The 23,915-nt window shown below is 45.2% G+C and overlaps 1 protein-coding gene across 1 annotated transcript; it reads right to left on the reverse strand.

Moving 5' to 3' along the window:
- Positions 1-2,822: 2,822 nt before the first annotated feature.
- On the reverse strand, positions 2,823-9,925 carry CD207 (CD207 molecule). Its single transcript, XM_031655259.1, has 7 exons — positions 9,208-9,925; positions 9,024-9,110; positions 8,139-8,141; positions 7,172-7,573; positions 6,427-6,578; positions 5,244-5,362; positions 2,823-4,737 (listed from the first exon to the last, which is right to left on the reverse strand). Exons 1-7 carry the CDS (start codon positions 9,278-9,280, stop codon positions 4,587-4,589), a joined length of 987 nt encoding a protein of 328 aa, XP_031511119.1. The 5' UTR covers positions 9,281-9,925; the 3' UTR covers positions 2,823-4,586.
- Between the last annotated feature and the right edge of the window lie 13,990 nt (positions 9,926-23,915).

Raw genomic sequence — 23,915 nt, forward strand, 5'->3', positions numbered from 1 at the left:
TTTTGTGGAGACGGGGTCCCACTGGGTTGACTAAGCTGGTTTTCAACTCCTGGCATCAAGTGATCCTCCTGCCTTGGCCTCCCAAAGGGCCTCCCAAAGCATCTAACCTCATGCCTGCACTTTTCTGCAAGTAAGGTTGTAAGTGTTAGTTCTGCTTCTAACTTGAGAAGGTCAATTCAAAATACAGGAAGATACCTAAAACAAGAAGCTGCTCGGGATAGAAGAAGAACCACAAAAGTGTGACAAATGTTTTCCAGTGACATAGTTCTATTGCATGTCTGTAGATCTTGTTATTCCTGGAAGCATTTAAGCTTTCAAATGTAACAAATCATTTGTCACACTTCTTCAACACTAAGTAAAAAACAGAACAATTGGGATCATGTCACTCATCTGCCTAAAACACTTCAGTGGTTCCTTGTTGTCCTTCAAATAAAAATCCAAAACCCCTCCTTTGGCTTTGAAGGCCCCCGAAGAGCTGCCTGCCCCCTGCTTCACCCCACACCACACTCCAGCTAGACTGGACTTCTCTTGCTGCCTCAGGCCTGTCACACTCCTCTGTATTTTCTGTTGCCTCTCTCTTTCCTCGTCTGTGCCCCAATCCCTCTCACTGCCTAAATTCTGCTCACCTCTCAAGGCCCAGCTTATGTGCCTCTTCCTCAGGAAGCCTTAGGAAATCCTTTCGCTTTAGGCTCCCATAGAACAATAAAAATTTCCTTGTTGAAAACACACTGAGTTTATCATAAATTGGATAACTTGTGTTTTCTCCCCCAAAAACAGAGATTCATTCTAAAACCTAAAAAAAAGAAGGAAGTTGCCTTGGGACAGATAGGAGGGGAGGCTCTTGGAGGTCTGGGGTGTGAACAGAGAGGTAGAGAGAAAGGAGGGCCTGAAATCTCTGAAGGAGGCAATGCATTCCCCTGCTGGGGGTGGCCCGGAGCCCTGGCCAGGTGGGGTCACCAAGGGAGCCAATGGCAGCCCCCATGCCCAGGGCCCAGCCCCAACCAGTGTGTCAATGCCAGGAATAATGCCAATAATTCCAGAAGCCAGGATGCTTTGTAAGAAAAAGGGAAAGTGCTAGACTACACACATGCACACACACAGACATGCGCACACACACACACATGCACACACACACATGCGCACACACACACACACACGCCCCACCTAAATAATGGTTTATCTTCCAAAGCACTGGGAAAATTAAAGCAAAGAAAGCATAGCTCATACAATATGAGAAAAAGAGGAGAGAGAGAAAGAGAAAAGTGAGAGAGAAGGACAAAGAAAGAGAAAATGAAGTAACTATAGATAGATCAATAAAGCATAAAAACAGAAAAATAAAATATTATAGTACATGTTCACAAGCATTAGGACTAGTTGGTCAGTAGGGGTGAATCAAGTATTTTTTTCTCTTTTTCTTTTATATTCAAGCACAAAAGGATAAATTTTTCAAGAGTATTTTATTGCAACATTGAAAGAGGGCATGTCAAGCCTTGTTAACCTGCCAAATCAGAAAAAAAAAAAAAAAAAGAAAACAAGCAAACAAAAAAAAACTTATGGAATACAATAAATACCCAAGTTGACTGAGAAAAAGTTCTCACCTGTCCCTGGCTCCCAACTTTTCACCTGACAATGGAAAAATCCCCAGAATTTCACAAGAAATACTGTGGGGTCCATGACCTGAGGAGCTGCCCAGGTACTGATAATGCCCCAAGACCCGCTAGAGATTGGACTACAGCACTATCAATGGTGGGACTTCCTGGGCGAGGCCGCACTGCCAGCAGAAGGGCAGGTGCCCATGTAGTGACCTCCCTGGAGAAGTAAGACGTGCATACAGTGGGGGAGGCAGCCAAGATCACATGACAAAGCAAAGTGACAGGTGTCCCAGCTTCCTCAAGGGAGGAAGCCAAGGCAATGCTGCACTTGTTGGGTCCAGGCTGGGGCACAGACTCCAGATAAAAACACATCCTCACTGACTCAGGCTCTTTCAGTTTCAAGAAAAAGCAACTGGCAGGGTCAGGAGCACAAGCCTCGTACGGTCCCCATGCACAGAACCCAGGAGGATCAGAAGGGCTGGGAGGATCTGAGGCAGCACCGGGAACAGGAGCAGCCGGAGCCCCTCAGCCTGCCCTCCAGGACCTCCATCGCAACTCCTCGAGCCATTCTCTTTTCTCTGACAGCTATAATCCTCTGCAGTCACTAATTTTTTTTTTTGAAACAGAGTCTTACCCTATCACCCAGGCTCTAGTGCAGTGGTGGGATCTCAGCTCACTGCAACCTCCGCCTCCCAGGTTCAAGTGATTCTCCTGCCTCGGTCTCCCAAGTAGCTGGAATTATAGGCACCCACCACCATGCCCAGCTAATTTTTGTATTTTTGGTAGAGATGGGGTTTCACCATGTTGACCAGGCTGTCTTGAACTCCTGACCTCAGGTGACCCACCCACTTCAGCCTCCCAAAGTGCTGAGATTACAAGCGTGAGCCACCGAGCCCGGCCTGCATTCATGTCTTTCCTCTGCCTTGTAGCTTCTGCTCATTGCTAGTTTCTTCCAGTGCCCTGTGACGGCCCCTCCAGCCTTTCTCTAACTCAGGGCCTTCCAGCTCAACTTCCTTCTGTTAACAGCCTCATCCCCTTGCTACTTCCTGGTTCAAATTCTTTCCCAGAGAAATGGTCTGATTTTCCCAGCTCATCTCTTTGCCAAAACCAACCAGAGATCACAAACCAGCCTTGTTTTTGTCACCTCCCATTTCTTCCATTGGTGAGGGAGGGATCCCCTGCCCTAAATACGACAAGATGGCCAAAACACGACATTTGACACTGGGCAGGTGAGACTGACAGTAGTTTACTAGTGGGGAAAAATGTCAGAAGCCATGCAGGGCCACACGGGGTCACCCTCAGGAGCAGAGTGAACCAGCCAGGGCTGTGGGAGGCAGGCCTTGTAGTAACAAAATGATGAGGTGCCCTGGGTTCCTTAGGAGGATGTGATTGGCTTTTTTGAATAGTTTATCAGGCTGGCAGAGAAGTGAAATCCATTAAGTAGAAAACTGGGTGGAGTGCAGCTGGTCCCAGACGATAGGAAACTAGCCAGGTGAGGACCGAGGGCAAGGGCATATCTGGTGAGAGGCAGGGAACTCAGGGTTAGGTCTTTGGGGCCCTGTGAGGCATAAAATGTCACCGCAGCACATGCTATTTCAGGTCTTACAATGCAAGCCTGTACCCTCAGCTCTGACCCATTTGCACCCAGAACGACACACTGCTGGTCACAGTCATTTAATGAAGCATCTTTTCCTGTGGACCCTAATGAGGACCTGTGCTCACTCCACTCTCCCCTCCTCTCTGTGGTGGCTGCTGCCTGGATTCCTGCTTTGGCCACTGGACTTGAGATTTGGAATTGATGCCTGTGGAACTGGGTCTCTGTGAAGAGCGGGAAACCTGCTGAAACTCTTTCTTGGGAATTGAGCTAGAGACTAGAAGATTGTCCAGTAAACACCTAAGACGAAAGACCACCAAGATCGTGACATTGGAGACCTTGGAGACCTTGCTCTACTTATTTTAATAAAAACTAGAAATAAGTACTAGTCACATTTTATGGCATTTCCAGGGCTGGAACTTCCCTAGTCCCTGTTATTTTTGACTCCCCAGATGTTTCCTGATGATACTCTAGAACTTCATGTCCAGCAGAGGAGACTGCCTTTCCCACATATTCACCTGGACAACCAGGAATGAAAAAGTGTACGTGGAGTGAGGCCTTGACCCAGGCAGCATTTTATTCTGAGGAAGCTGGAAGGCGAATTCATGAAGGCACTGAAGGCTGCTTCCCACGCACAAGACACAGGAAGACAGCAAATGCAGAAGGAGGAGGAGGTGCCGGGGAGGTGAGGACAGAGGCTGGATGGACACTGGGCGGAAGGCAGGGCTGGGCACCCGGGTGTACTAAGTGAGTGGAAGGAGAAGGGAGTCTGGGTACTGGCCGAGTTCTGAAGGAGATACAAGTCCATGTCAGCCGCTGACTTGAACCAGAGAAGAGGTTCAGGCTTTAGATGATGTGGATGAAGAAGCCACTGAGGATATACCATGAGCAGGATCTCCAAGAACAGAGCTATTCCCACTGCAAACACAGCCAGCTGCCAGCTGCCAGCTGCCAGCTGCCAGCACAGCTAAGCAGACACGTGGAAATTCTAGAGGGTTTGGCCAAGAAAAGCCCTGAATGACAATATCAGCAGAATTGCTTGGTTGCTCTGAAATAACTTTGATGTGATGAAGCTGAGGCTTCTCTGAAGAAGTGGAAAACCCCAGGTGTTGTCCCGGATTACGGGTCTTAATCCTCCTCAGCAGGGCAATTGGAACTTCTAAATCCTCTCTACCCACCCCTCCCACTTTAACCTGAATTCTCCTTTCCATTCCAGCTGCCTCCATGGGGTCAGAGAATTTCCAGCCAAGACAGACAGACTCCAGAATGCCACTGTGGGACAATTTTGAAGCAAGAAAAATTAACGTGCAAAGTCCTCCTGGAGTCTAGGGGAGAAAGAGGCATTTCCTCATGTTTGACAAGCGTTGGAGTTCAAAGAGTGAGCTTGGGAGCCTGTTCTGTCACGGTTCTGATGGGACGTAGGGTCGCTTACAGATGAAAAGAAACGTTGTGTCACATTGGGCATCATTCCAGGCCTGAAGCGAGGAAGCCCTTATATTGCCACAGTGTTCACTGTTCCCGACATTGTTGGGCTCACCTGGGATCCAGAACCTAGCAAGAGGGAGAAATAAGGACGGATTTACAAAGTGGAAAACCAAGAAGAACTTATTTCCAGTGAAAAATGAGTTAACTCAACCCCAGCTTGAGTCCTAGGGAATGGCATAGTAAATGTCTGCACTCAAGCCTAAGAGGAAGGGGACTAGCGAGACTTAGACCTCTAAGCCTCCACTCACGCCCCAAGTCCAGGCAAAACCAACCCACCACTCTCAAGTCCCTACACAAACCCACACTGTGAAGACCTAGACTCATGACAGGATCCCTGCTGAAGCCGGCCAGGTAGAAGGCCTTGCTGCCACACCCCAGAGGGCGTGGAGGGCCCAGATCCCACAGCCAGCTAGTGACAGGATTGCGCTAGATCTTGGTTGCAATGCTCCTGTCACCCTAGCACAGGGAAGAATCAGAAACCCTGTCTCATGGGGAATATCGCCCCCACTCCCTTCATGCCCTGGCCAGGGCCGGGGAAAGTCAGGCTGGCAGGGAGGGCTCCAGGGACTTACTTCGCACTTTGGACTTTGTTGAATGGCGTGTCATCCACCCAGAACCAGTCCCCTTCCGTCCCTGCTTTAGTCAGGCCAATCCAGTAGGTGAGTCCGCCCGCTGTTTTATACAGAAACTCCTGTAGGAAAGACAGGATAAGCAGAGGTGCGGTCACACTCCGAGCTTGATCACCTGTCTCTGGGTGTTCTTCACCCGTGCTCAGTGACAGCCCTGACCCACAGACGCACTGCACACACTGGCCTCTCAAGCCTCTTCCTGCCCTTGCCCAGAGCCCAGATTTCATCTTCCAGATTATGATGTGTCCCTGCCCTGCAGCTAACAGGCTCAGGACTTAAGCATTTCTGCCACTCAGGAAGCAGGTGCTGAGGCACAGGAAGGCCTCAGCAGAACTCCAGAGCATGGACCGCAAGAGAAGCGTTCATATGACAACACCTGAATCCACATACGGCACTGTGCTGAGTCCTCCATATGCATTCACTCCTTTCCTCTGAGGCAGGTGCCATCACCATGCATGTTTCATCACGTGAGGGCCAGTGAAGTCTGCCCAGTGAAGTTGGGTATTCCACCCAAGCTGCTAGGACTAGTTAGATGGCAAGGTTAGGGCTCTAGAACTACTCCAGAGCCCAGGCTCTGACCTGAGCTGCTATCCCACCGCCCAGATGAAAAGGGCCTGCCCAGTTTCTGCCTCACCAGGCAGGAGACTTCTTGAGTCATGTGGAATCATTAATGCTGTTCACAAATATTTCTTTTTTCCTGGGCACATGGAAAGTAGCTCCTCTCTGCCCTGTTCCAGGAGTACTGGAATCCAGGATCCTCCCAGTCCAGGAGTACTGCATCACTTACTTAACTTACTTAACGTAACTTACACCAGTGAAATGTAAGCAAAAATGAGGTATGTTAAATCTGGGCAGAAGCTTTGCACAATATGTCAAGTTCCCTTTTCCTGCCCCAGCAATTGTGGAAACATGTTCAGATGAAGACTCCTTCGGCCTGGGTCCTTGAGTAGCCGCAGTGAGCACAGCCCCCTTGCTGGCCCTTATTGGACATGGTACCGAGAACTAATCCTTCTTCATTAGGTCATCAATGTTTGGGGATTTTTGTTCGCACAGTATAATCTTGCCCATCCTCTCGGGCCCAGTGCTCATACGCCCCCTTCCCAGAGCCCACAGGCACAACACTCACCTGCTCACTCTCTGAGGTCACCGAGGTCAGGTGTGAATTCCTGGACACACAGAACTGCTGGGCACTATACCAGGTCTTTGTGACGAGAGAAAAGTAATAGAAGTTCCCCTTGAAGTACTTCCAGCCTTGAGAAACCGCCTGTAGAATGTCATCTAGAGAACAAGAGGTAAAAGTGAACGCTGGTATTCTTGATTTCTTGGGGTGCTGGCTTGGTGGGGGCACTTGAATGAGGTCTCAGAGACAGCAGCAAATGGAGCTGTGCTCTGGTGTCCTTGGGTCCTTGTGTAGGGGATTTGGGACACTCTTTCAAATCCTGAAAGTCAGACAGAGACTAATAGAGTGTCTGGGACTGGAGAGGTTAGAATGCAAGAGGATGGACAAAGAGTGTCTTTCCCATGAGGGGAAGCAACCCTCCATCGGCCATGACAAGTGGCTGAGCCCCTGGACTCTAGAAAGGAACTTGATGAGAAATGGCTAGGTATGGGCCGGGGTGGACAGCCCCTAATGCTTTTACATTCTGCACTTTGGTGTGGGAACTCTAGCTGGACCCTGGTCTCTTTTCTCCTAACCGCACCTAAGTCCTTCCCAACCTCAAGCCCTCCCTCCTTAACTTCCTAGTCCATGGCTGCCCCTCTCTTCCCCCCGGCCTCCTCCCTAACCCACCAGCCCAGTGACCTCAGGTCTAGGACTGGTAAGATCCCATGGGCCGCTGGTCAGCTTCGATGTAATTTTCTGAGTCACTTACTTTGTCGTTTGAGCAACTTGCTCATATTGTCCAAGCTGCCCTGGAGTGCCCGGATCTTTGTATTCAAAGCACTGGCTTTCTCCAAATCACTTTTCAACTCTGGGATTTGGGCATTTAAGGTACCGACTTCTTCCCAACTTCTTGTTAAGATCTGGATCTGTGCGTTGGCCTTCTCCACACTGGTTTTTAACTTCAGGAACTGAGAACGCACATAACCCAGGCTCACATTCACCATCTGGATCTGAACGCCAGCTGCCTCCATGCCATTGCTATTCTTTTTAATTTCAGAATCCAAGGTGCTGATGTTGTCCACACGACCTTTCAGCAACTGGACATTGGTCTTTACATCTGATATGTTGCCCATAAACCGGGGATCTGGGATTGAGAAAGTCAGGAGGTCAGCTGAGGGGAGCCCCAGGGACAGGAGTGGGGCTGTTGTCAGGTCGATCAAAGGAAGGGAAGGGAAGGAACAGGCTGAAGCTTCCCAAAGAACCAGGACAGTCCAATGGGCCACCCCAACCCTCCAATCATTCATTAACATACAACAAATGTGCAATGGGCACCTACCATGTGCTAGGAACACAGGTGGATACAGACAATGGGGAGATTGATGAAACACAGGCTCTCTGTGAGAAAATTTCACAGGCAAGCAGAAGCAGGGGTTAGAAACCAGTCCTGAAATTTCTCTGAGTGTTCATGGAACATTTGATAAAGGGGTGCCCTCCATGAGCCCCGTCACTCTCCCCAGAACTTGATTCCCGCTGAACCCCACCCCTTGGTTGCCATCCCTCTGCTTTCAGAAACCCCTGCAGTGGCTGTCTGCTAGGACAGCACCACTCCCTCACATCTGTCCATGGGCCCCTCTGTGACCATGGGAAGAGCCAGCCACTAATCTAGAAGTGGCTTCTTCTCCAGAAAACATGGAAAAGGCGATTACAAAACTGTTTCTCCCCTTCCCTTGCCCTACCCACTTTCACATTCTGCTCAGGTCCCAGGCCTGGGTACCAGAGAGAGGATCAAAGATAAACCAAGAGGCTCAAAGGCGAGCCCTGAGGAAAATGCCATGCTAGAGGCCAGGGGTCTAGGATGGGGGAAGGGGGACTCTGCTCAGAGCCTACAAGTCTAAGACCAAGTATGTCCCGAGGCCACAGAGGGAGAAAACAAAACCCAACAGCTTCTCGGGTCCCCTTGCTCTGCTTGCTGGAGCCCTGGCAGGAGGAAGAAGGCTCTGCCAGCAGCAAAGGGCATGAAGCCTGACAGAGCCAGAAGAGGAAGAAACATAAACCCCGCAACACCAAATGAGTAGGAAGGCTCCCTAGACATGATTTTTTCAGGGACAGGAGAATGAAGAGAGCACGAACGGGTCCTGTTGAGGGGACTGAGTCATGGAGATCTGTTGGCTCATTGGTCAGGCTCTCCATCTGGTGAGTTGGGGCCAATGACACATGAGGCTTAGTCCTTCACAGGGTCAGGAGACATTGCACTGTCAGGGACTGTCCACAAGGCTCCAAATCCAAGGAGCAGAGCTCAGATTGGTGGGGGATCGAGGGGGAGAAAATAGCACAGCATGAAAAACTAGATAAATGTTTCCTGAGGACAAAAGAATGTATCCTTGAGCACCAATGTGCAAATGCTGATCCCAATAATCTCCCAGAAATTGGGAGGGAAAGAGCATCAGTTCACCGTACTGGGGGCGGCACACCCTGTTACTGCACATGGAAAGAGGAGAAAGAAGACAAATGAAAGTCGGAGGCAGGAGAAACCTGGAGAGCAGGGAAGTGGTCTGGATCTGGAGGGAGCCAGCTGGCCACAGAGAGGGGCTAAGCCCAGACGATGAAACATGAGGACTTACCAAGGACCAGCGTCAGGCAGATTAATGCAGCACGGACTGTGGGTGTTTTCGCCGGGAACAGAGATGGACCAGACTTGGGAGGAGGCTCTGTTGGAAGAAGAAGAAAATGTGTGTTGAAGGAGTAGCAAAGGGCAGGTTTGCACACAGAACACGGAGCAGGTTCTCAGCAGTGACTGTGGCTTGCCTCGGGGCCAGAGGGAGATGTTCTGGTTGTCCACAGTGAAGTGTGCATCAGGGACCTCCCTCTCCGCCGTCATCCTGAGCGCTCACCCTTACCCTGGAAGCACAAGTGCTTCTGGCTGCCTGTCTCTCCAAGGGCTCTTATCTAGAGGAAACAGGAAGTCAGTCCCACACCAGGTCACCATATCATCCCAACTTCCCTATTCCTGACTAGATACCTTGTCTGGCTTACTCCCCTCCTCAGAAGTCTGAGCTTTCAGAAAGAGGCCATTTGTTGTCTTCTCTGGGGGTCTGTTACATAGATACATTAACCATCTTGTCCCAAAGCTATCCCATTTCTCTTGTAAGATTCTCTTCACCCATCTACCCATCCATTTACCCCACAAATACGGACTGAGTGCCTTCTAGGTACTGATGCTGTACCAGGCATAGGGCCACAGCGATGAATAACTCACAGTCCTTGCACCAAGCAGCTCACAGTCTGGTGGGAAAGACAGACATGAGCAAATAAATTGCACAAGAGACAAATATGCCCAGTTGAAAGAAGCGTGTGAAATGGAATAATGGAAAAAAACTGCAGTAGAAAGATAAGCATATGCCAAAGGATGGAGCTTAAGATAGCATGGAGTGCTTGGCAAACTGAAAATAGTTGCAATATTGCTGGAACGTAAAATATACACAAAAATGTGAGGAAGGGGACTCACATGGGGTGGAAGAGGCACCTGGGGTCTGATTATGAAGATCCTTCTGATCATGTCAAGGAGCTTGACCTCTAGCTCGTGGGTGACATGAGGCCAATTAAGGACTTCAGGCAGGAGAGAGACAAGGACAGGGACACTGTAAAAACATCACTCTGATCGTGGTGAGGAGCACAGACTGGTTGGGGGAAGCCTGGAAGCCAGGAAGCAACCATTGCAATAGAATATTCTGCTTCCTGTTATTAGCGCATCTTGGCTGATACAATATTCCTTTATAATATGCAACTTGGAGATTCAAAATGTAAACCTAAGACTTGAGTTCTCCTCCCTGCTTCCTGTAGCATGTGAGCTTTTCAAACAAAGTAGGGGTGCTCAGCAACGTCAGACTAGGAATCTTTCTGTTTCTCTCTCCTCTCTCTCTGTCCACAACTTCCTCTCTCCTTCCTTGTAACCCTGAATAGAGAGTTCCATATGTGCAAGAAGCTCAGGGCACAGAGGAGCCTATTTGGAGCTCAGTGAAGGACTAAATTTTCTCCTGGGTGACTTCTTATGCTTTGAAGAAGTCTGCCAAATCTGAGAAATTTGGCACATGGCAGACTCTATAAAAATATTTCTTGGAATGCAGGAAACAGGAGAGGAAAGAGGGAGGGAAGGAAAGAAAAAAGAAGGAAGTTTGTCCAGATAATTGGAGGATGGGTGAATGGATGAATGAATGGATGGAGGACGCATGGACGGATGGGTGAATGGTAAGTGACTGGGAGACTTCATAGCTAATCATGCCACTCTGATGTTTACACAGTCTGTGGCCTGGGATCTGCCTTCTAGAAGCTGCTGCTTCTTTCCGCTATCTCCAGAAGTTCTCATTCATCTTCAAAGCAAAAGCATAAGGGGAAGTGTGATTTACTCCTTACTCAGGAATGAACAAAAGCTCTGGCCACAGGACAAGAAAGCTGTCCTGGGCCTGCTGAGGCTGAACCAGTAGAGCTGGATGACAGGCTGTATTAGGGACCAGGGTTAGAGGTTAAGCTAGCAGGGCCAAGGAAATATCTACCTATACTTTCAGGGGCTCCTGCTGCCTTTGGTACTTGGGAGGATGGTGGCTGCACGCTCAGCCCGTGCCCATGTGCAGCTCATTGTAGTTACAGGCCCTCGATGCTCTCTCTCTCCAGTTAACCAGGCCTCAGGCTGGAGTCACTTCTCAGACTGGATGAGGGAACCCAGAGGGGACCCCACACTGGGAAGCTCTGGGAAGGAAGCCAGGCAACAAAGATGGTGTCTCATTTGTTCTGTCTCATTGCTTCCCTACCTGCTGTCTGCTCTAAATTTTGATGTTCGATAGTCCCAAACCTCAGGGTCTGGCTCAACCTCACTGCCTGCCTCTGAGCGCCCATGAAGATTCCCACTCTCTTCAGGTGGCTCGTGTGGTTGCAGAGCGTTGGTTCTGTCAGGGCTTAGACAGGATTAGAATGTTCCACTTCTGGACTCTCATGCTCAGGACCCAGCCCAACTCCAGAGCCATCTCTGCCCTTCTGCTCTTGACTCCTGGCCCTTCATCCACAGCCTGTCCTATTTCTGGGCCTGGGGATAGAGAAGAATCCAAATTACTTAAGACCCTGGTAGAAGAGGCCTTGCAGGGGTCCTGGTCTCCTCCTGCAGCGTTTGAAGGAAAGAAGCTGCCACACAACATGCCTTGGGAGTGTCTTGTCCCTTTCCCCTAGGTCAAGAAGTTGGGTTTTCTCTGCTGGTTTGTGGCATGAGTTATTCTTTATAGAGCCCCCAGACGCCCTCTCACTGGTCCCAGGAAAGGATAAGGAAGCCTCAGCAGGCTGGGCCCATAGCATAGGAAGAGGCTGCGCCGATGGCATAGGAAGGGGCTGGGGCAGGGAGCATTTAGTCCAAGTGATGGAAATGGAGGCTCAGGTAGGTAGAATACTGAGAGGTGAAAGGATGATCCAGCATGAGGAAGCTGAGCAAAGGCATGGAATCCTGCGTTGTGGGCCCTCTGGGGTTTCAGAGGAGGTGGATGTAAAAGTCCCAAACCATAAGAAGTTTCATTTCCCACTTTGTGGAGAGGGAGGGAGTCACGAGCCGTCTTCCTATGAGCATGCTCATCTGCAGGTATTTCCTGAGTATCTCTCCTGTGCAAATCTCTGGATGTTCTATCTGGCACCTGGCCTGACAGGAGAAAAGACAGAGAAGCAGGCAGGTGCCTTGGCCACACTTTCCAGTCAGGAAGGCGGGCAGCTCTCCTGGACACTCAGGCTTCTGAACCCTCCTCTTCCAAACAGAAGAGGAACTCTGATCAGACCTAGTGACCAAAAAAATCACTTCTGTGGTGAGAATGGGAAGTCTGTGCTCATTTCTTTCGTTTCTCCTCTTCCTGTGCTCCTGGGGTTCTAATACTTTCTCTGGACAAGGACAGAGGAAGAAAACAGCTTGGCCACTTTTTCCCTTTCTCTTGTTGGGACTATGGTTGGGACCAGCCTTATGCTTGGAGGAGGACCATGGACTTAATCAGCAAGACTGGAACAGAGACCTGGGTTGTTTGAAATGCTCCAGCAGTGCCGAGAGTCATCTCCCGGGAGGAGTCACCCGAGTCCCTCAGTCAAGTCATGGAGGAAACTAGAGTGAACACCAAACTGTGGAGTGGGGACAGGGAAGGAGAAGCGAGGGAGGAGGGAGAATGACTCTGAAATGAGAGGGGATTACAGCTGGTCACACCTGGCTTGCAGGCCTCAGAGGGACTCCTGTGATGCAATGGGGGATTTGGCCCACAGACTCCAAAAAATCAAGGGATTCCATGCCACCCTCTGAACATGTGCCCTGGGCACAGGGGATAGGGCAGAGAAACCAAGGAGCATAGGTGGCATCACTTACTCTTCTAGAGTCCTGCTGTGCACTAGGTACCAAGACACAGCAAGGAAAAAGACAACCACAGACCCTGCCCTCAGGAATGGTTTTCCTGTTGTTGAAAAAATATGACATCCTTAATGCTGGGGAGAAGGGAAGACTCTCCCAAGACTAAAAATGACTGACAACACTATAGGGACCTCCCTATGTCTCCCTGGACCCTGATAATGGGTTCCTTTTTTATGACATTGTATAAGGATAAGTCTGTTTGGAACAGTGACAATGAGCCAGACCCTACTGATCAGGGTATTTCATCCAGTGCCATCATAAATAGTGTGATATGTAAATGGGCTGGCAACCTAGCCACATGGAAGAGCTGCTGTGTACTCGGCAGAGGAGGCTGCTCCAAATTACATTGTAGGTCAAAGAACTCATGCCTATAGCTTTAGTGGGAGGGGCAAATCTATGTTAGGAAAGTAATGAAAGGCTTTTAGGAAAAAATTGTGCAGTTTCTTTTTAAATCTTTTATTTATTATATAACTAATGATATTAATTACAGAAAAAATCCAAGTAGGACAAAAAATCCACCATAGGCTGGGCGCAGTGGCTCACATCTGTAATCCCAGCACTTTGGGAGGCCAAGGTGGGCAGATCACCTGCAGTCAGGAGTTTGAGACCAGCCTGGCCAACATAAACCCGTCTCTACTAAAAATACAAAAAGTAGCCAGGCGTGGTGGTGTGTGCCTATAGTCCCAGCTACTCGGGAGGCTGAGGCAGGAGAATCACTTGAACCCAGAAGGCAGATATTGCAGTGAGCTGAGATCATGCCACTGAACTCCAGCCTGGGTGAGTGAGACTCTGTCTCAAAAAAAAAAAAGAAAAAAGAAAAAAGAAACCCACCATAGAGACAACAAATGTTATACCCATAGTTCAGTTTTCCTTACCACCTATGTGTATACACATATACACATCTATATCTATAGCCATAGCTATGTCTAATCGTAACTATGGATATATTATATACATATTTAACAAGACAATTCCTGCTTATTTTCCCTAGCATCCTTCCCCACCTCTCCTGCATTTCTTTTTTGTTTTGTTTGAGATAGAGTCTCACTCTGTTGCCCAGGCTGGAGTGCAGTGGTGTGATCTCGGCTCACTGTAACCTCCACCTTCAGGGTTCAAGCAATTCTCCTGCCTCAGCCTCCCATGTAGCTGGGACTATAGGCACCTGCCACCACATTTGGCTAATTTTTTGTGTTTTTAGTAGAGATGGGGTTTCACCATGTTAATCAGGATGGCTTCAATCTGCTGACCTCATGATCCACCCACCTCGGCCTCCCAAAGTGCTGGGATTACAGGCGTGAGCCACTACACCTGGCCTCTCCTGCATTTCTGATACCAAAAATCCCTCTCCACTGGGAAACTTTTTTCAGTTTGTGATTCAAATGGGGCTGCTGATTCCAAGCATAGGAGTGACAACTCACCACGATGGCTGCCCAAGGTTTGGGTAGGAAGGTAGCTCTCCTCTCTCCCTAAACTGAGGGCCCTAAAGATATGACTATAGGGCAGCTAGTAACCAGTTCCTCTGTCATGTGGAAGACCCCAGTAGAATAAGACCAGCACAGAGACAGAAGCTGTAACAAAAAAATGAAGAGACAAAAAATGAGTCCTGGTGCTTTTGAGTGCTGGATCCTTTTGAACCTGAGTTCCATTCCCCACAGACACTCTGTTTCTTGGTTTGGTTATATGAACATAAATAAAAACAAAAATCTCTTATTTTCATTTAAATTTAATTGGATGGGTTTCTGTTTCTTGCAACCAAAGAGTTCTGTCCAATGCATTATGTAAGCACATAAATTTTTTTTACAAAACTAGAACTCTACCCTATAGTGTGTAAGGTTTTGTTGTTTTTGTTTTTTTTTGTTTTTTTTTTTTTTTTGCTTAGTAATGTATTATGGATAACCTTAAAATCAAACTTACATCTTCATAATAACTCTTATTTTTATTTCATGCTCTACTATAACTTTGTTTTCACTTTTTATATTTAATACATTTGGATTTCATGATATCCCATTTTTTTCTTATCTCTTATTGTCTTGTTCGAGTATTCCATGATTTTAGAAAGGAATCTAACTTATCTATTTCTAAATGGGTAGCCTGCTGTGCTGATACCATTTTTTAAAACAATGCATAATTTTATTTCTGACTATGAAGTACCATCTTCATCATGTGTTTCATAATATGTTTGAGTTTGTTTCATATATTTAAAGGTCTGTTTCTGGACTTTCTATTGTGTTCCATTTGTCTTTCTATTGATATACCAAAACTCTACAGTATTAATTAGTATAGCTTTATAATGAAGGCCCTATCTCCAGACACAGTCACGTTGAGGATTAGGGATTCAACCAATAAATGAACAGAAAACACAGTTCAATCCATAACACAGCTCATAGAACAGACTAGCAAAAAAATGTAACCCATAGTAAGGATAAAAACCAATCTACTGAAACTAACCCAGAACTGATACAGATGTTAGAATTACTAGGCAAGGACATTACAATAGACATTATAACTGTGTTTCTTGTGTTCAAACAGTTAAATAGAAACATGAAATATTTAATAGATACAAATTGAACTTCTAATGATTAAAAAAACTACAATGCCTGGTATGAAAAATACACTGAAAGGGATTAATGGCAGGTTATAAATTGTAGAAGAAAAGATCAATGAATTTGAAGATATAGCAATAGAAACATCCAAAATGAAGCACAGAGAGAAGAAAGAGCAGAACATCAGTGAAGTCTGAGACAACTTCATGCAATTTAATATACATGGAATTGAAGTCCTCAAAGAGGGTGAAGAGGGACAGAAAATATATTCAAAGAAATAATGGTCAAAATGTTTCCAAATTTAAAAGCTATTTATTTATATAATAACATGGATGGGTCCACTCCAAGATGGTTGAATAGGAACAGCTCCAATCTGCAGCTCCCAGCATGATCGATGCAGAAGATGGGTGATTTCTGCATTTCCAGCTGAGGTACCTGGATCATCTCACTGGGACTCATTGGACAGTGGGTGCAGCCCACGAAGGGCAAGCCAAAGCAGGGCGGAGCCATCACCTCACCCAAGAAGTGCAAGGGTTCGGGGGATTTCCCTTTCCTAGCCAAGGAAAGCTGTGACAGACTGTACCTGGAAAATCAGTACACTCACGCCCAAATACTGTGCTTTTCCCATGGTCTTAGCAACCAGCAGACAAGGTGATTCTCTCTTGTGCCTGGCTTAGTGGGTCCCACACCCGTGGAGCCTTGCTCACTGCTAGCACGGCAGTCTGAGATCGACCTGCAAGGCTGCAGCCTGGCTGGGGGAGGGGCATCCACCATTGCTGAGGCTTGAGTAGGTAAACAAAGCAGCTAGGAACCTCAAACTGGGCAGAGCCCACCACAGCTCAGCAAGACCTACTGCCTCTATAGACTCCACCTCTGTGGGATGGGCATAGCTAAACAAAAGGCAGCAGACAACTTCTGCAGACTTCAACATCCCTGTCTAACAGCTCTGAAGAGAGCAGTGGTTCTCCCAGTACGACACTTGAGCTCTGAGAGCAGACAGACTGCCTCCTCAAGTGTGTCCCTGACCCCCATGTAGCCTAACTGAGAGACACCTCCCAGTAGGGGCCGACAGGCACCTCATACATATGGGTGACCCTCTGGGATGAAGCTTCCAGAGAAAGGATCAGGCAACAATACTTGCTGTTCTGCAATATTTGCTGTTTTGCAGCCTCACTGGTGATACCAAGACAAACCGGGTCTGGAGTGGACCTCCAGCAAACTCCAACAGACCTTCAGCTGACTGTTGGAAGGAAAACTAACAAACAGAAAGGAATAGCATCAACATCAACAAAAAGGACATCCACACCAAAACCTTATCTATAGATCGCCAACATCAAAGACCAAAGGTAGATAAAATCACAAAGATGGGGAGAAACCAGAGCAGAAAAGCTGAAAATTATAAAGACCAGAGTGCCTCTTCTCCTCCAAAGGATCGCTACTCCTCGTCAGCAATGGAACAAAGCTGGATGGAGAATGACTTTGATGAGTTGACAGAAGTAGGCTTCAGAAGGTCAGTAATAACAAACTTCTCCAAGCTAAAGGAGCATGATCTAACCCATTGCAAGGAAACTAAAACCCTTGAAAAAAGGTTAGATGAATGGTTAACTAGAATAAACAGTGTATAGAAGACCTTAAATGACCCGATGGAGATGAAAACCATGGCACAAGAACTTCGTAACGCATGCACAAGCTTCAGTAGCTGATTCGATCAAGTGGAAGAAAGGATACCAATGATTGAAGATCAAATTAATGAAATAAAGTGAGAAGACAAGATTAGAGAAAAAAGAGTAAAAAGAAATGAACAAAGCCTCCAAGAAATATGGGACTATGTGAAAAGACCAAATCTACGTTTGATTGGCATACCTGAAAGTGATGGTGAGAATGGAACCAAGTTGGAAAACACTCTTCAGGGATTATCCAGTAGAACTTCCCCAACCTAGAAAGTCAGGCCAACATTCAAACTCAGGAAACACAGAGAACACCACAAAGATACTCCTCGAGAAGAGCAGCCCCGAGACACATAATTGTCAGATTCACCAAGGTTGAAATGAGGAAAAAATGTTAAGCACAGCCAGAAAGAAGGTCGGATTACCCACAAAGGGAAGCCCATCAGACTAACAGCGGATCTCTCAGCAGAAACCCTACAGGCCAGAAGAGAGTGGGGGCCAACATTCAACATTCTTAAAGAAAAGAATTTTTAACCCAGAATTTCATATCCAGCCAAACTAAGCTTCATAAGTGAAGGAGAAATAAAATCATTTACAGACAAGCAAATGCTGAGAGATTTTGTCACCACCAAGCCTGCCTTACAAGAGCCCCTGAAGGAAGCACTAAACATGGAAAGGAACAACCAGTACCAGCCATTGTAAAAACATGCCAAATTGTAAAGACCATCAATGCTATGAAGAAACTGCATCAATTAACAGGCAAAATAACCAGCTAACATCATAATGACAGGATCAAATTCACACATAACAATTTATTAACCTTAAATGTAAGCAGGCTAAAATGTCCCAATTAAAAGTACAGACTAGCAAATTGGATAAGAGTCAAGACCCATCAGTGTGCTGTTCCAGGAGGCCCTCCTCATATTGCGAAGAGACACACACATAGGCCCCAAAAGTAAGGGGATGGAGGAAGATCTACCAAGCAAATGGAAAAAAAAAAAAGCAGGGGTTGCAATCCTAGTCTCTGATAATACAGACTCTAAACCAACAAAGATCAAAAGAGACAAAGAAGGCCATTACATAATGCTAAAGGGATCAATTCAACAAGAAGAGCTAACTATCCTAAATATATATGCAGCCAATACAGGAGCACCCAGATTCATAAAGCAAGTTCTTAGAGATCTACAAAGAGACTTAGACTCCCACACAATAATAATGGGAGATTTTAACACCCGACTGTCAATATTAGACAGATGAATGAGACAGAACGTTAATAAGGATATCCAGGATTTGAACTCAGCTCTGCACCAAGCAGACCTAATAGACATCAGCAGAACTCTGCACCCCAAATCAGCAGAATATACATTCTTCTTAGCACCACATCACACTTATTCTAAAATTGACTACATAATTGGAAGTAAAGCACTCCTCAGTAAATGTGAAAGAACAGAAATCACAACAAATTGTCTCTCAGACCACAATGCACTCAGGATTCAGAAACTCACTCAAAACCACATGACTACATGGAAACTGAACAACCTGCTCCTGAATGACTACATAAATAACAAAATGAAGGCAGAAATAAAGATGTTCTTTGAAACAAATGAGAACAAAGACACAACATACCAGAATCTCTGGGACACATTTAAAGTAGTGTGTAGAGGGAAATTTATAACACTAAATGCCCACAAGAGAAAGCAGGAAAGATCTAAAATCGACAACCTAACATCACAATTAAAGGAACTAGAGAAGCAAGAGCAAACAAATTCGAAAGCTAGCAGAAGGCAAGAAATAATTAAGATCAGAGCAGAACTGAAAGAGATGGAGACACAAGAAACCCTTCAAAAAATCAATTAATCCAGGAGTTGGTTTTTTGAAAAGATCAACAAAATTGATAGACCGCTAGCAAGACTAATAGAGAATAAAAGAGAGAAGAATCAAATAGATGCAATAAAAAATGATATTTTGGGTATCACCACCAATCCCACAGAAATACAAACTACCATCAGAGAATACTATAAACATCTCTACGCAAATAAACTAGAAAATCTAGAAGGAATGGATAAATCCCTGGACGCATACACTCTCCCAAGACTAAACCAGGAAGAAGTTGAATCTCTGAATAGACCAATAACAGGCTCTGAAATTGAGGCAATAATTAATAGCCTACCAACCAAAAAAAGTCCAGGATCAGATGGATTCACAGCTGAATTCTACCAGACATACACAGAGGAGCTGTTACCATTTCTTCTGAAACTATTTAAATCAATACAAAAAGAATGAATCCTCCCTAACTCATTTTATGAGGCCAGCATCATCCTGATACCAAAGACTGGTAGAAACACAACAAAAAAAAGAGAATTTTAGACCAATATCCCTGAAGAACATCAATGCGAAAATCCTCAATAAAATACTGGCAAACCGAATCCAGTAGCACATCAAAAAGTATCCACCATGATCAAGTTGGCTTCATCCCTGGGATGCAAGGCTGGTTCAACATACACAAATCAATAAACGTAATCCATCACATAAACAGAACCAACGACAAAAAACCACAATTATCTCAATAGATGCAGAGAAGACCTTTGACAAAATTCAACAGCCCTCATGCTAAAAACTCAATAAACTAGGTGTCGATGGAATGTATCTCAAAATAATAAGAGCTATTTATGACAAACCCACAGCCAATATCATACTAAATGGGCAAAAATTGGAAGCATTCTCTTTGAAAACAGGCACAAAACAAGGATGCCCTCTCTCACCACTCCTATTCAACATAGCGTTGGAAGTTCTGGCCAGAACAATCAGGCAAGAGAAAGGAAAAAGTGTATTCAATTAGGGGAAGAGGAACTCAAATTGTCCCTGTTTGCAGATGACATCATTGTATATTTAGAAAACCCCATTGTCTCTGCCCAAAATCTTCTTAAGCTGACAAACAACTTCAGCAAAGTCTCAGGATACAAAATCAATGTGCAAAAATCACAAGCATTCCTATACACCAATAACAGTCCAACAGAGAGCCAAATCATGACTGAACTCCCATTCACAATTGCTACAAAGAGAATAAAATACCTAGGAGTCCAACTTACAAGGGATGTGAAGGACATCTTCAAGGAGAACTACAAACCACTGCTCAGCGAAATAAAAGAGGACACAAACAAATGGAAGAACATTTATTAACAGGTGGATAGGAAGAATCAATATCATGAAAGCCATGCCCAAAGTAATTTTATATATTCAATGCCATCCCCATCAAGCTACCAATGACTTTCTTCACAGAACTGGAAAACTACTTTAAAGTTTCATATGGAACTGAGAAAAAGAGCCCACATAAGCCAAGACAATCCCTAAGCAAAAGAACAAAGCTGGAGGCATCATGCTACCTGACTTCAAACTATACTACAAGGCTACAGTAACCAAAGTATGGTGTGGTACTGGTACCAAAACAGATATATAGACCAATGGAACAGAACAGAGGCCTCAGAAATAACACCACACATCTACAACCATCTGATCTTTGACAAACCTGACAAAAACAAGAAATGGGGAAAGGATTCCCTATTTAATAAACGATGCTGGGAAAACTGGTTAGCCATATGTAGAAAGCTGAAACTGGATACCTTCCTTACACCTTATACAAAAATTAATTCAAGATGGATTAAATACTTAAATGTAAGACCTAAAACCATAAAAACCCTAGAAGAAAACCTAGGCAATACATTTCAGGACATAGGCATGGGCAAAGACTTCATGACTGAAACACCAAAAGCAATGGCAACAAAAGCCAAAATAGACAAATGGGATCTAATTAAACTAGAAAGCTTCTGCTCAGCAAAAGCAACTACCATCAGAGTGAACAGGCAACCTGCAGCATGGGAGAAAACTTTTGCAATCTATTCATCTGACAAAGGGCTAATATCCAGAATCTACAAAGAACTCAAACAAATTTACAAGAAAAAAACAACCCCATCAAAAAGTGGGCAAAGGATATGAACAGACACTTGTCAAAAGAAGACATTTATGCAGCCAACAGACACGTGAAAAAATGCTCATCAGAACTGGTCATCAGAGAAATGCAAATCAAAACCACAACGAGATACCATCTCATGCCAGTTAAAATGGCAATCATTAAAAAGTCAGGAAACAACAGATGCTGGAAAGGATGTGGAGAAATAGGAACATGTCTACACTGTTGGTGGGAGTGTAAATTAGTTCAACCATTGTGGAAGACAGTGTGGTGATTCCTCAAGGATCTAGAACTAGAAATACCATTTGATCCAGTGATCCCATTACTGGGTATATACCCAAAGGATTATAAATCATGCTTCTATAAAGACACATGCACACGTATGTTTATTGTGGCACTATTTACAATAGCAAAGACTTAGAACCAACCCAAATGTCCACCAATGATAGACTGGATTAAGAAAATGGGGCACATATACATCATAGAATGCTATGCAGCCATAAAAAAGGATGAGCTCATGTCCTTTGCAGGGACATGGATGAAGCTGGAAACCATCATTCTCAGCAAACTATCACAAGGACAGAAAACCAAACACCGCATCTTTTCACTCATAGGTGGGAATGGAACAACGAGAACACTTGGACACAAGGCGGGGAACATCACACACCGGGACCTCTCGGGGGTGGGGGCCTGGGGGAGGGATAGCATTAGGAGAAATACCTAATGTAAATGAGGAGTTGATGGGTGCAGCAAACCAACATGGCACATGTATACCTATGTATCAAACCTGCACGTTGTGCACATGTACCCTAGAACTTAAAGTATAATTTAAAAAATATATAAAAAATAGACGAATGCATTTTACTATGTGAAATAAGCCAGATCCAAAAGACAACATACTATGTGATTCCATTCATATGACATCTGAAAAAGGAAAAACCGTAAGAATGGAAACTGAGTAGTCGTTGCCAACAGCTGACAGAAAGAGAAGTGGTTGCTAAAAAGTAGACACACAGGGGAACCTTAAGGGTGATGGAAGGCCTTGTATGGTACTGTGTTGGTGTACATCACTCTATGTATTTGTCAAAACCCATAGAACTCTACATAACAAAGAGTGAAATTTTAAAAGTAAGAAAAGGACATGAACGGACACTTCTGAAAAGGAGATATACAAATAACATATAGCCAAGAAACATATAAAACATATAAAAATGCTTGACATCATTAATCATCATAAAAGGGCAAATTAAAACCACATCTCACACCAGTCAGAATGGTTATTATTAAAAAGTCAAAAAATAATAGATACTAGTAAGCGTGCAGAGAAAAAGGAACACTTATACACTGTTGGTAGGAATGTAAATTAGTTCAACCCCTATGGAAAGCAGTATGGAGATTTCTCAGATAACTAAAAGTAGAACTATCACTGGGCCCAGCAATCCCACTGCTGGGAACCTACCCAAAGGAAAAGAAATCACTCTATCAAAAAGACACCTGCACTTGTATGTTTATTGCAGCACTATTCACAATAGCAAAGTCATGGAATCAACCTAGGCGCCCATCAATGGTGGACTGAATAAAGAAAAAATGATATATATACACCATGGAATACTATGCAGCCATTAAAAAGAATGAAATTATGTCCTTTGCAGCAACATGAAAGCAGCTGGAGGCCATTAACCTAAATGAATTAACACAGAAAGAGAAAACCAAAAGTTCTCACTTATAAGTGGGAGCTAAACAATGGGTACCCACTGACATAAGATGAAAACAATAGATACTGAGGACTCCGAAAGCGGGGAGGGAGGGGGACAAGGGTTGGAAAACTACCTGTTGAACACTACGTTCACTATTTGGGTAATGGGCTCAGCAGAAGCCTAGGCTCCATTCTCTCTCTCTCTCTCTCTCTCTCTCTCTCTCTCTCTCTCTCTCACTCTCTCTCTCTCTCTCCCTCTTTTCTTTTCTTTTCTTTTCTTTTTGTTCTTGTTGTTAATAGAGAAAGAGGGTTGCACCATGTTGCCCAGGCTGGAGTGCAGTAGGTATTCACAGGTGCAGTCAGTGCACTACACAGGCCAGAACTCCTGGGCTCAAGTGATCCTCCTGCCTCAGCCTCTGAGCAACTGAGACTACACATGCATGCCACTGTACCTGGTGCAGGCTCTTCTTTGAAGAAGAATCTGGAAATTATATCTCCATGTCCACTACATAGGATAGTTGATCCTGACATTCGAAGGAAGAAAGTTCACTGACATGGAAAGGGGGTAGAGTAGGTAGTCTCAATGATCCCTGCCTTCATTCCCTGTGAACTTGGAATCATGACGTTCCTCCACCAATCAAGTCTTCAGATGGTACCACCAATCTTTGAGATTCCATGGGAAGACTTGAAATAGACTTGAAGCCCCAGCCAATAGTTTGACTGTAATCTCGTGAAAGACCTTGAGCTTGATGCACCCAACTAAGCTGCACCTGGATACCTGCCCACAAAAACTGTGAGATGATAAATATCTGTTGTTTAAAACCACTAAGTTTTAGGGTAATTTGTTATGCAGCAATAAATTACTAACACAGGGGGCAGGGAGGGTTATGAATAGGACCCAATCAATGTATACCTTGTATCTACTTAGTTCAGCCTGCAAAGCTTGGAATTCTGGAACTCTTAACAAACAGGATGATCAATAGGCTAAGGTCCCTCAGATATGAAGGTTTGGTTCACCCTATCAAGTAAAGAACTCAGATAGTTGATGTGCTAACTACAGGGAAAAGGAAAAAAGAATAAATGAATATTCATGGAGGGAAGTCATATGGCTTCAGAACATAGCAGAAACAAGGACGAAAAGGACTACCTGCATTTCCTCTTTTCTGTGTTATATATATTTTTATATTTTTAATTTCATTTCACTTTTCTTTCTTCTCTCTCT

Source organism: Papio anubis, chromosome 14, assembly GCF_008728515.1.
Source record: "Papio anubis isolate 15944 chromosome 14, Panubis1.0, whole genome shotgun sequence".
Lineage (NCBI taxonomy): Eukaryota > Metazoa > Chordata > Mammalia > Primates > Cercopithecidae > Papio > Papio anubis.

What these genes read in the sequence shown, in the direction of transcription:
- CD207 (XM_031655259.1), bottom strand. Translation starts at nt 9,280, where the DNA reads ATGACGGCGGAGAGGGAGGTCCCTGATGCACACTTCACTGTGGACAAC. An exon ending in CATCTCCCTCTGGCCCCGAG is followed by an intron (nt 9,111 to 9,207) that starts GCAAGCCACAGT and finishes TTCTTCCAACAG; the next exon opens with AGCCTCCTCCCAAGTCTGGT. An exon ending in CAAGTTGCTCAAACGACAAA is followed by an intron (nt 6,579 to 7,171) that starts GTAAGTGACTCA and finishes CTTGTTCTCTAG; the next exon opens with ATGACATTCTACAGGCGGTT.